The following is a 12,856-nucleotide window of genomic DNA, read 5'->3' on the forward strand; positions in this document are numbered from 1 at the left end:
GCACATACATTCTCATATTCAATGTGGCAAGATCTCCTTGATGGCAATGATAGTACTACCATTTATGATTGTTATGTGCTGGTCTCTATTATGTGCTAATTTATATTTCTTATTTTCACAACACCTCTATTAGAGAGAGCAATATTAACTTAAAGGAGTTCTGTGATTTGTCCAAGGTTACCTGGCAAATGGACCAACAGGTTTTGAAACCATGGTTATTGGGCTATACCACTTCCCAACAATACTATTAAGCATGAGCAGTTCAAAGACATGAAATAATATTTCTTACTAGTTCTTCAAAGATATTTACTGTCAAACACTAAAGTCATTACAATAAAGCTCCAGGCAGAAGTCCTTTCATTCTGAATTTACAGGATGCTAAATTTGCAGAAATAACAATACTAAATACATACATTTACCTAGTAATTTATGTTTGCTTATATTGCTAACATCTAATATTTTCTTTTCTGGAGAATTTCAGAGATGTGATTTTGAGGAAAAATAAGAATTATACTGTGGAGGAGCAAATCTTCCATAGTTTCATAGTATATATCTCTAATCTGGTTTTTATATAGCAGCCCAGCTTAGAATTATCATTTAATATTAATTATATTTCTCCTAGGAATGAGCTTTTTTTGTAGCCTATTACAATGTCTCCTTGATGTAATTAAATCTAGCCTAATATTGTCCTCGTTAGTCATTTGGTTTTAGTATTGTCTCCAGAGTGTCAGAAGTGGTTGAAATAAATACAGCTTTTATTGCCATTTGTACTACTTGTATGTTTATTCCCTCAGACCGTATTATGTTGATTTTTCCATTGGTCTCTACTTAAAGTTTAGCTTTTACTTGGCTTTGCTGTAATGGGACTCAAGGATTAATGGTTTCTACAAACTCAATAATAAAAGAACTAGAGAAAAATGATATAGTTCTTCATCATTGTCATAGACTTGTGACTTAAATGCTCATTTTGCATAAAAACACTTCTGTAGAACAGTCACAGATTTCAGAATTACAGTGTTTCTTGGGTTAGATTGCTTAGTAAAGAATTGTTTGTTTTTTTCTTTGCTTAGGAATCTTGGGTTCAGTAGTTTGTCATTTGAGTGTGGTCTAGATTATGGGAAATAGCAAAAGAGATTTACAAGACCTTCTGTTTAAGAAAGGAAAGCTATGAAGACAGTTTTTATGTATGACTGGGTTTTTTTGTTTGTTTGTCAGAATTTCTCATGGAATCATAAAATTTTAGCACAGAAGAGTACCAAGTGATTTTCCTAAGATCATAAAACAAATTAATGACAAGGACAGGACACTGGAACCCAGATTCCTGAGTTAAAATTTGTGAGGAGATAAAATGTATGTCTTTGTGACTTTAAAAAACATTGTTTTATAAACCTTTTCATTGAACTTTTTTTTTTAATACTCATCCGAGGATATGTTTTTATTGATTTGAGAGAGAGGAGGGGGAGAGAGAGAGAGCACGAAACGTTGATGTGAGAGAAACAGTGAGGTACATAGATCAGTTGCTTCCTGTCTGTGCCCCAACCAGGATCAAACCCACAACCTTTTGATATACAGGACAACGTCTAATCAACGGAGTCACCTGGCCAGGGCTCATTGAACTTTGAAATTCCTTATTTTATTTTGCAGTGATATTGAGCTGATTTTTATTTTCTCTAGGATACAAGGCAGGTCTGTGTGCTCATGTTTCTGATGTATAGAAATATTGGAGGCAAAAAATACTTAGTTAATATTTTTATTTTGTTTTAGATAAATATTTAGGCATATTGTAATTTATATAACTGAATTCCAATTTTCTTTAATAATTATATTTAGTGGTTTTTTGCATCTGTATTTGGTGCTGTCCATTTATTTGCCTACTTTACCACCATTGGCACATCTTATAATTGTATTTTTATATTCTGCCTCTAACAACAAAGAATTTTTTTTATTAAATGTTTTTGTGAACTAGGCCTTTTCTGTAGGTGAGAAATTTTCAGCCTGTGTTGAGATGCCGCCTTTTTTCCCTTTGGGTTTTTGGAAACACTATTTTCCAAAAGTAGATAAAAATTGTGCTTATTCACCAGCATCCCTGTAAAGTAGGTAAATAATGGAAACAACTTCACTCCTCAGCATTGTTTAAATTTCATATATATAGGAGGTTTTCTTTAGTATTCTTCAGTCAGGTATCAGAGATCTACATTCACTTAGATTTTGATCTAATAACGTAAATTTTTTTATTCCTTCCCCTTACAGTGAAGACTCAGAAGAAAAAGATGTGAAGACCAAGAAGGATGATTCTCACTCAGCAGGTAATAAACAATATTTCTCTTGTGTACTTATTTAGTGGACATTTTAGTAAGTGGTTTTATAGTAATGCCTGGCACTGTTATAAATACTGGCATTACAAAGATGTTTCTGTCTTTGTAGAGCTCATAGTGATTTTCAATCCTGGTGGCTTACTACATTCACTTGTGAAGGTTTTCTTGTTTTTAATATTTTTTTAATTCATTTTTAGAAAGAGAGGGAGGGAGAGGGAGAGAGAGAAACATCGGTGTGAGAATGAAACATTGATTGGCTGCCTCCTGCACACTCCACACTGGGGATGGAGCTCGCAACCCGGGCATGTGCCCTGACTAGGAATCAAACTGGCAACCGTTCAGTGCACCAGATGACGCCCAACCAAATGAGCCACACCGCCAGGGCAGTTTGTTATTGTTGTTGTTTTTAACATACTTTTGCTCCTTCCCACCTCAGTATTTCTGAAATAGATCTAGGTGGGATATTAGGGGTTTGTTTTTAAAAAGTGTTTATAGGTTATTCTCATGCATAGTCAAGATTGAAAATCATTTATATGAATAAAAGACATCACACTCAGTAGAGTAACGTATAATACTAAGCGAAATAGAGGCATAGAAAGGGGGAGTGAATAACTCTCGGTTGAAATGCAAATAAAGGTTAGTTATCCTTTGAAACAGTAGACACAAGGAAAGTCTTTTCTGTAAGAATTTTAACTTAAAAGAATTGATGAGCCCGGCCGGGCGTGGCTCAGTGGTTGAGCATCGACCTAGGATCCAGGAGATTGGGGTTCAATTCCCGGTCAGGGCACATGCCCGGGTTGCGGGCTAGGCAGCCGATCAGTGACTCTCATCATTGATGTTTCTATCTCTCTCTCTGAAATCAATAAAGATATGTTTAAAAAAAAAAGAATTGATGAGAACACTCAATGGCCGAATAAAATATTAAATCTTGATTACTTATTGTTGTTAGTTTTTTTGTTTGTTTATTTTTTTAATATAACCCATCTCAGAATTAAGAGTTTATTCCACATTTTTCCAAACCACTTTAGTTTTGACCTGTAGTCCCCTACATTTGCCTTCCTGGACCTCCCTTTAAATGATACTGCTGTGAGGGTAGACAAAGTTCCACTGAATTCACTCCACTGAGCTGTTTTGCTTTAATACTTTTCAAGTGTGCCATCTGACTGCCTAAGTTGAGAAGAGATGATATTAACTGTAATGATATTACAGTCTAGTGATGTTATGGTAATATAATGGGCACTTTTATTCATCTGCCTTGTATACCTTAATTTGAATCTCTTCCATTTATTAATTTTACTGAGCACTTGAAGATGAATAACTTTGTATTAGTGTTAAGCATAGCTCCTTCCAGGTGGGTTTAGTTTTGAGTTTACCAAAGTCAGCTTTGTTCCCTGTGTCTCTTTGTCTCTAGATGAAGTTTTTGGCAGTGAAAGTGATAACTTGAACACTGACCAAGGCAAGGCTAAAAGGACTATGAGTGTTTCCAGAAGGGTAACAGCTTAACCTTAACAGAATAAGGGAGTCTCAAAGTCCAGGAAAAGGGTTGTAGGTAGAGACTAATAGAAATATACCTTGATCTAGAGCCAGTAGGCTGGCAGCCTGCCCTTTAACTGGATTTAGTCACAGACACAACTATGTGTTGAAATTTTCAAAAATTGCCTATATATGTGAAAGCAGTTTAAAATATTTTTTGATTGATTTTAGAGGAAGAAGGGAGGGAGAGGGAGGGGGAGGGGGGAACATTGATTTATTGTTTCACTTATTTATGCATTCATTGGTAGATCCTTGTATGTGCTCTGACCGAAACTGAACCCGAAACCTTGGTGTATCAGGACGATACTCTAAGCAACTGAGCATTCTGGCCAGGGCTGAAAGCAGTTTTTTAAATAAACTTGTGTTAAGATCTAATTGGTCTAATATGTGTTTTAAAGATGGCCACACCTCACTCATTCAAAAGGATAGTAGTTTGGCATTATTTTAGGGCCTACGTGTTTTGTTTTGTATCTCACAATAAATATGATTGGAAGACAGCCTTCCCCTTTTCCATTTAAAAATATTTAACTTTAGTTTCTAAAAACTGTGAACATAGATTTGAATGTAATGGAGGATTTTAGGGCAAAACAATTATGTAAGTTTAAAGTATGCTATAGGAAGCATGTGTTTAAACCTAAATTCAGCTTTATTTTTACTTAAAACTACATGTGTAAGTTATTTTACATGTAATAGTGAGGTACATAATCTTATTCAAGTTCAGTTTTTGAATTTTAGCTCTTTTGTAGGAATTTTTAAAGATAGACTTATCCTTTTTGAATGAAATGAAGCATGGCCACTGCAGTGGCTTTTCTAGGTGGTTGTCAAATACACACAACTCTTAGATCAGTGCACCCTAACTTTGATATTGCAGAGGACAGTGAAGATGAAAAAGAAGATCATAAAAATGTGCGCCAGCAACGGCAGGCAGCCTCTAAAGCAGCTTCGAAGCAGAGAGAGATGCTCCTGGAGGATGCGGGCAGCGAGGAGGAGCCCGAGGAGGAGGACGAGGCGCCCTTCCCGGAGAGTACGTGAGGCGGCGGCCGCCCGGGTTCCTGGGGCGTGTCGGGGGTGCTGGGTGCTACAGACAGCCCCTCACGGACTCACCGTGAGGAGGGATGGCTGTCTCGACATCTGTTCGTATTGTAATAGGTTCAGAGATTGTCACGCCCGGGCTGTCCATCATTTGTACTCCAATACTTAAACAATTGTCAGAATAACAGCTGCATGGCAGGCGTTGTGATTAAGATTTGTATTTTGGCCTGTGGAGAAGGGTATAGACCTCCTCCCCTGACAAAAAGTGTTAATAACAGAATTCAGATGTTTCTCAGATTAATTAGTTACATGTATGATTGCTTTGTATGTAGTTTTCTTGTTTCATCATTGGTAGTTGGACCAAGCACACCAAGTCGATTCAGTTTCGTTTTCCTGGTCTCACCAGTACTGTATGGGATGATATAACTACCAAAAGTTACTTGATGGCTTCAATTTTTATTCAGATTAAATTTTATCCCTTCCTGTTTTCATTCTACTCTTCAAACGAGTCAGTCATGTAACCTCATGTGCGTGCTAAACCCATTTTACAGGTGGGGCCACTTTGAGCACTCCGACCAAACCGGTAGTATATCTGCAAATAGAAGCCAAGAGTGTTTGACTCACAGATCCCATCGTCCAGTCATTCTTAGCGCTCTCTCCCTTTGTTCACTTGGAAGGGTGTGTACATTAAGTTGGACGTTGAAATTCTTCTTTCCTCTCAGAAGATTCCGGCAGCGATGAAGACTTTCTAATGGAAGACGATGATGATAGTGACTACGGCAGTTCTAAAAAGAAAAATAAAAAGATGGTTAAGAAGCCCAAACCCGAGAGAAAAGAAAAGAAAATGCCCAAACCAAGGCTAAAGGCTACAGGTGAGCTGCAGAATGAAATGACACCTACAGTGTTCCATTTAAGTCCTGCGTTCTAATCCCCTCACCACTCTCTGCTCGTGGAATAAAACCACTCTTGACCACGTGCATTTATTTTTCCTGAGGCATTGTGGTTTCTGGCAGATACTCCTAATCAGAGCTAGTTTGTCATTAAACCGGAAAGCTAGATTTGCTTTTTAAAAAAATACAACAGCCCGGCCAGGCGTGGCTCAGCGGTTGAGTGTCGACCTAGGATCCAGGCGATTGAGGTTCTATTCCCAGTCAGGGCACATGCCCGGGTTGCGGGCTCGATCCCCAGTCGGGGCGTGCAGGAGGCAGCTGATGAGTGACTCTCTCATCATTGATGTTTCTATCTCTCTCCCTCTTCTTTCCTCTCTCTGAAATCAATAAAGATATATTTTTAAAAATAAATAAACAAAAAAACAAATACACACATGCCCAGCTGGGCGTGGCTCATCGGTTGAGCATCGGCCTACGATCCAGGAGACTGGGGTTCGATTCCCAGTCAGGGCACATGCCCCCGTTGCAGGCTCGATCAATGACTCATCATTGATGTTTCTTGCTCTCTCTCCCTCTCTCTTCGTCTCTCTGAAATCAATAAAGGTATATTTAAAAAAATAAATAAATAATAAAAAACACACAAACATTTTGTTGAGAATATGAATATGAGGGTTTTTTATTTTTATTTTTTTAATCATCACCCAAGGGCATGCTTAGAGGAAGGAGGAAGGGCAAGAGAGAGACACAAACATCGATGTGAGAGAGAAACATCGATCAGTTGCCTTCCGCCCGCTACATGACCAGGGGTCCAACCCACACCCCAGGCATGTGCCCCCAGGAGTGGAATCCACAGCCCTTTGGTGCACAGCATGGCGTTTGACCAGCGGAGCCACTCCGGCGGCTAGATTTGCGTTTTTATCCTGACAAATGGAGCTGGTGCTTGTTAAACCTTCTATTCACCACTTCTCACTGTTGGGATTCCTGGAACTGTCAAAGTTATTTGATGGCTTCAGTTTCTGCTCAGGTTGTCATATCATAGTCTTCTGCTTCTTACCCCACTTTTTACACAAAAACACCATTTAGTGTCCCAGGCCGCGAAGGCTGGTGACAGTCCCCGTAGCATCCTGTTTCTTGGTTATAAGCATGACAGCTAACAGCATTACGGTGCTGGTAAAGTGATTGGGAGTCAGTAGGTTGGGAGTGTTGTCTTAGGGATTTTATTCTTGTAGACTTTTGTTTTTAGCTGATTTTTACTAAAGACATTTTCTTCTCTTCCCTTCCCCAAATTGTTGTTTTTCTTCTCAGTGACGCCAAGTCCTGTGAAAGGCAAAGGGAAAGTGGGTCGCCCCACAGCGTCAAAGGTATCAAAGGAAAAGACTCCTTCTCCCAAAGAAGATGAGGAGCCCGAGAGCCCTCCAGAGAAGAAAGCCTCTGCCAGCCCTGCCCCTGAGAAGTCTGGGGATGAGGGGTCTGAAGATGACGCCCCGTCTGGGGAGGATTAAAAGTGATGATGGTTTGGCAGAGATTTTATTTAAAAAAAAAGAGGAAAAAAAATGGAAAAAAAGAAAAAAGGGGGGCAAAAAAAGAAAACCTACATAAGATAGAACATGGTTTTGGCTATGGCTTTGACTCGTGGGCTTTCAGTGCTTTTTTTTCCTTTTGTTGAAAATAACATTTTCTCTCTCTTTTTTTTAATTATTTTTTTTTATTAAGAAAACCTATGTATGTTTAATTTACCTTTTTGTCGATTGGTCTTTTCTTTGCCACCGCCCTCTCTTCCCTCCCTTCAATGAAAGCCGTGTCAAATTAATCACTGGATTGACTGCTTCATCTTTTTATTTTTAAAGGATGGTATACCACAGTTGTAAAGCAATAAGATTTGAGATGAACACTATGGAAATGTTGCTTTTTGCTAAACAGTAGCAAGTTGAGCAGTAATCAAAAAAACATAGAAGGGTTTTAGTTAAAAAGGATTGCTTCTTTCTCTACTTGGACTTTTAAAAAAATAAGTTGTCATCTAATACAAGTTTATTTCTTTCTTTGGGGGCAGGGCAGGTAGTGAATTACCTGACCTCGTTTGAGAGTGTGGGTTTTTGTTTTTTTTTCATTTCATCATTTGTTATCTCAAAGAGATTCAGAGCCAGTGATCTTTTTATTCTATAATCTTTAAGGAATTTTAAAAAAAAGAGAAAAGAAAAAACAAGGACCGCCAAACTTAAATCACGCTTAATTTCCTATTTTATTCTCTAATGGTTCATGTTTTAAAGTATATATGTATCCTGTTTCCTGGATAAATTTTTACCAAGGGTAAAAAAAAAAACAACTTAGAATTTAAATGGCAAGATTGATATATCACAGTGGATTTCTTCTCAAACTGACAATGTTTAGGTTTTAAGCAAATAAACTACCGGTTAATGTGAAACTCATTCACAAAGACTTGAGATTTTTTTTTTTCCGTTATGAAAGCAGAGAATTGAAATTCTTCAATGCCATAAACTTGTATGCATTCAGATTCCATGAACTGTGCTCTGTTTTTATTTGGGGATAGAACATTTTCCTCATACACATCTCTTCCCATTTCTTCATAGAAGCATGGTATGAAGTGCATCTCGGCTTTCTGCTACTACGTAGGATGCCGCTGCACCCCTACCCCCAAAGCCTACCAGCCCTGCTGGAGGACATGATTTCTCCTGGCTCTGTCTTCACTTCACGTCCTGTGTTTGATGGGAGTGTGTTAAATGCTACTCCCACACATTCAGTTTGCTTTTTTCTTTTTACTGGTGCGCCTGCTTACTGCTCATGTTGCTTAAAATAGGAGTTTAAGGGGTTCAGCAGGGCTAGAAAGCATGCATTTAGGAGACCTACGTGCAGTCGATAGCAGACTTTACATGCCTTATGAAAGCAGTCAGGAGCTAGATCTGTACGTTGGATTCTCCACATCCTGATACCATGAGCTTCTGGGAGCAAGGGTTAGGGGCCTTAGTGTGCTAAGAAGTTGAAAAATTAGTGAAATTTAACCTCTGCCTTTTTATCTAGATTTGCTTCCTCAATATTTTACTTAAGCAGTTTTCTTTCTTTTAATTACAGCATATTTTTCTCTCAGACAACATGGCTTTCTTGCAGATGTTCCTAAAACAAAAGGTTATTTAAGGAATATTTTTACTCTGATTATTAAGACACTTTAAGAAATATTCTTACTTTGTGATTTCAAAAAAAACACACCCAGTGACAGAGTCGTTTCACTGTTGCACTATGTGTTAAATAATGAATTTGAAGATTTTAGTACTTTGTCAAAAATGCAAAGCTTGAACATAAGTAGCAGTTGGATTGTTACCTAAAGATTGTTCTGTTTGCTTTAGTGGGTTTGTTCAGGTATCCAATTTTAACAAGGTTTGTGTTCTTCTAGCAAGAGACCTATCAGTGTTTCCACCATGCACTTCTATTTTTAGGGGTTTATAACTTTGTCTTACATTCCTAGTAACATTGGGCTTTTCTTAGATTATGTTTTGTGAAAATTGGGGGTGGGGGGATCTTTTAAAACTTTAGCCTCAGTATTTTATGTAACACAGTCTAATATATTAATCTGCACTAACATCTCTGTGATATAGGCACATACTTTAGAGGTAATCCTGTCTTCTAAGTTCCTTGTGTGCATTTGGTTGGGCTTTTGTTTGTGATCCCTTTTTTAAAAATTAATTCATGAGATTGAAAGATGTATTATATATTTCTAATAGACTGGACAAAAGGATCTGTGTCCCCAGGTGAGAGACAGGCTCTGAATGACCTTTGTTTTCTCCACTTTTTATTGATTTAAAACACTCTAGTCTTCCCCTCAAATCATGCATGCAAATGGGGTAGCTGTGGTGTCTCAACTGGAAACCGGTGCTCAATAGTCAGGCTTGATGGTGATGTCACGATGGGTTACAAGCTATAAGCTGATGGTGACTGGCCATTGGCACCACCCTTGACTAAATGCCCTCTTCCTCTGGCGTGCCTGTGGTGAGATGGCAATAGCATTCACGGTCTTGTTCTGCTGTGCTCAGGAAGTGGGACATTAACCTTGAAGGTGCTTGTTAGTGTTAACTGAATTCTCTGTTCTGTTAGGTTTACCTCTGAAACATGGATTTCGGCAGCTATGCTGACTGACACTACATTCTAGTTCTTAAGTTTTTTTTCTAGACTTCCCAACACACATACAACTTGACATGGGTAGTTTACACATTAAACTATTTGTGACTTGCTGCTGCTTTTAGCCCTCCCCACCTGATTGGAATCAATGGAGTAGACCTGAAGGAGACATTTTAATTTTAGTAATGGTAGATCCATCCTGCTTTCTAAAAACCTCCCTTTCATGTCTCCATTCCCCATTGAGTCCATAAAGGAAAGTTAATGGGTGTGTCCTTTAGGGAGATAATGAGTGGAAATCTTTTTATCTCAAAGAATAGTAGTTGATTTCCCATGAAGGAGGATTGATACTGCTTTTTTTCCACAGAAACGGTTTGCCCCAGCTTGAATCCTCAATTCAATACTCATTCTGGTACTGGTTCAAGTAGCATCTTATAGGTAACTAATCAAGAGGAATTGGAGGTTATAATCCAGTAAAGTTTTTTACACTCTTGTGGATATATATGGTCAGCTAAACTGAACTTAACACCTTTTTTTTTTATCCAAGCATTTCTTTTTTTATCCATGACCATTCAGGTAACAAGTGAATTTTAGAGTACTGGGTGGGGAAAGGGAAGAGTGCTTTTCTTTAAAGAAACCAGTTTAGATGTTTGAGAGTGTTAGAAAGGCAAGAGCAGCAGTTCATAGCTGGAGCAACAGGGAAAGCTTTATAAAAAATCATGTGGCCATTGTCACTGTGGTAAAAAAGGGAGTTTACGTGGTTCTTTCTGTGCCTGCCTCACCTATAGCTGCACTGGAAGCAGAAATGACCACCTCAGGAGTTGGGAAGGAAGAAGCCTGTGGGCTCTGGCACTCAGATACTGCAACAGACCGAGTAATGCGCATTTCCTGCCAAGGGGTAGGGAAAATCTAAAAGTCTGGTTGCTCTTGAGGTTAGAAAATTGTCCTGTTCTCTGTGCTTGGAGCTGGGTTTATTTGGAAAGGAGTTAGTTTATTTGAATATTGGGACATCAAGCTATCTATAGCCAAATTTCAATCTGCAACCCATTTTCCCTTTGTCTTGGAATAAACTTGATACAAAATAACTCTTGAATCCCCAGTCCCTCAGTTACACTTTTTTTCAAAGCCTAATTCACAAAATCCAGTGGTGCTGACTGTATATTAACCACTATTGGGAAAAGTCCCTTAAACCTGCCTGTTGCCATGCCAATGGAGTGACTGACCTGGTGACATCTGTGGGAGCATGCTTTGTGTGGCTGGTGGAATGCCACCATTGTGCATACACTTTGTACATCAGGGGTGAAGGGAGGGTTTTCTAGATTTATGGGGGGAGGGTAAAATTGGGTTGGTTTGTTTTTTTGGGTTTTTTTTTGGATGGGGAATGGGTATAGTACTTAGCTTATGCCCTAAATAACATGTATAAAAACCCCTGGAGTATCGTGTGGGTGTGTGTGTGAGTGTGTGTATATGTCTGGCAATTAAACCTTTGTCTTCTGGAAATTAGTGAATTCTTTTTTCCTCCAGAAGTATTTGTTACAAGATTTGTAAATAAGAGCTCTACTTAGTTTGTTTACCATGACCATGTTGCAGCAAACCTTAAATACCTAATTCCTGCAAGATTTAAGGAAAGACTTTAAGACTTGTCAGGTTAAGCAGCAGCCAAGTTCTCAGTAATTGTTTGCCTTGATTCATCTTTCAGACTTCGTTTTGCCAGCTCTAAAATTCCCAGTCTTCCTTCATTTTAGTCCTTAATCTTTTACGTTCTGAGCAGGAAGGGCAAAGAGGAACCTGCGTAAATGTATTTAATTGTAAGTCCATGGGCTGAGACCGGGGCATCCCTTTCTTAATACTGCAATGTTGCTAGATGTGTTATCAGACACCAGAGGGTTGGGCATTCTTGCAATACCTTAACAGTGCTGAATCTGTCTGCAGCGTGGTACTAAGGAAGTTAAAGTTTGAATGTAACCACTTTATTTAAAAGGTTTTTTTTTAATTTAAATGAAATGAGGTTGAAGTGAACATGATTTTGTTCGTGAATTATAGATGCAACATGCATTGGTAGACTTGTGTGATGGTCTTTTGTGATACTTAATTTTACATATCCCAGTCTCTGTATGTACCTGCATAGACAAAGAAAAAACAAACTCCTGCTTTCTTTTATGGAAGGGTTTCCAGGACTGCGCGTCTGCTCCTGAGCTCTGGTTTAAGTATGTGTATCCTTTGCTTGTATTTTGTATTAAAAATAAGAAAAGAACCCTTTATTGTTGAGCATGTTGGCATTGTCCCCTTTATTTTTTTTCTTTTTGGGACATGAAGCAAGTTATTCTTTTTCTGTATCTTTTTTCTTTTGTAAACTTTGTTTTGTTTAAAAATGGCTTTATAAAAGGGCTTTTATAACCCAGATTTGTGCTCTGTGTCCTTCTTGTAATACTTTCACACAAATACACTGACATAGAGCTGATCACCTTGGCCTGTCAGCTCCCAGTCCAGCCTGACTTTGGGAGGGAATCTGCTTCCTGAATGAACTCTTTAGGAGTTACAAGTGACCATCACTCTTGTCTCAAGTCAAAAGGAGAAATTAATACTTGGCTCATCAAGAGAGCACTGACTACTTACTGGGTGCGTGAGCTCCTAGTTAGCATTTTCCCTCCTGTTCACATCCAAGGTTATGAAGTGTTGTGGAGGGCAAAAATCTTTCACCAGTCATAATTTAGGATAATGTTTATACTCATATTTGCATTCAGTTTTAAATAACCATAGGAGCTACATTATATTGCAATTTTAGAATTAAAGGCTACTTTGGTGGTGAACATGGTAGAAGGTCCTGTTTAGAATGGGGCCGATATTGGAGCTCTTAGGGTTTTATTTTCAGCCTTGCCCCTTTTGTACATTCTTGCCTTGTCATGCAAATATTTAATTAACATGTAAACTAAGCTTGGCTTGAAATTAAATGCTTTTTGC

At 38.4% G+C, this 12,856-nt stretch overlaps 1 protein-coding gene across 2 annotated transcripts in view; it reads left to right on the forward strand.

Moving 5' to 3' along the window:
• NUCKS1 (nuclear casein kinase and cyclin dependent kinase substrate 1) overlaps positions 1–12,296 on the forward strand; it is a 32,142-nt gene extending 19,846 nt beyond the window's left edge. Inside the window, exons 4-7 of one of the 2 annotated variants that reach the window (XM_081120466.1) lie at positions 2,251–2,306; positions 4,720–4,872; positions 5,603–5,752; positions 7,076–12,296. In XM_081120466.1, the coding sequence (XP_080976592.1) occupies positions 2,251–2,306; positions 4,720–4,872; positions 5,603–5,752; positions 7,076–7,272 (556 nt within the window). In that variant the 3' untranslated portion in view covers positions 7,273–12,296. The remainder of the gene's footprint in view (positions 1–2,250; positions 2,307–4,719; positions 4,873–5,602; positions 5,753–7,075) is intronic. The other variant, XM_081120467.1, reaches the window with a different exon arrangement.
• Positions 12,297–12,856: the final 560 nt, after the last annotated feature.

Source organism: Miniopterus schreibersii (genome assembly GCF_964146895.1).
Source record: "Miniopterus schreibersii genome assembly, chromosome: 19".
NCBI classification, from domain to species: Eukaryota; Metazoa; Chordata; class Mammalia; order Chiroptera; family Miniopteridae; genus Miniopterus; species Miniopterus schreibersii.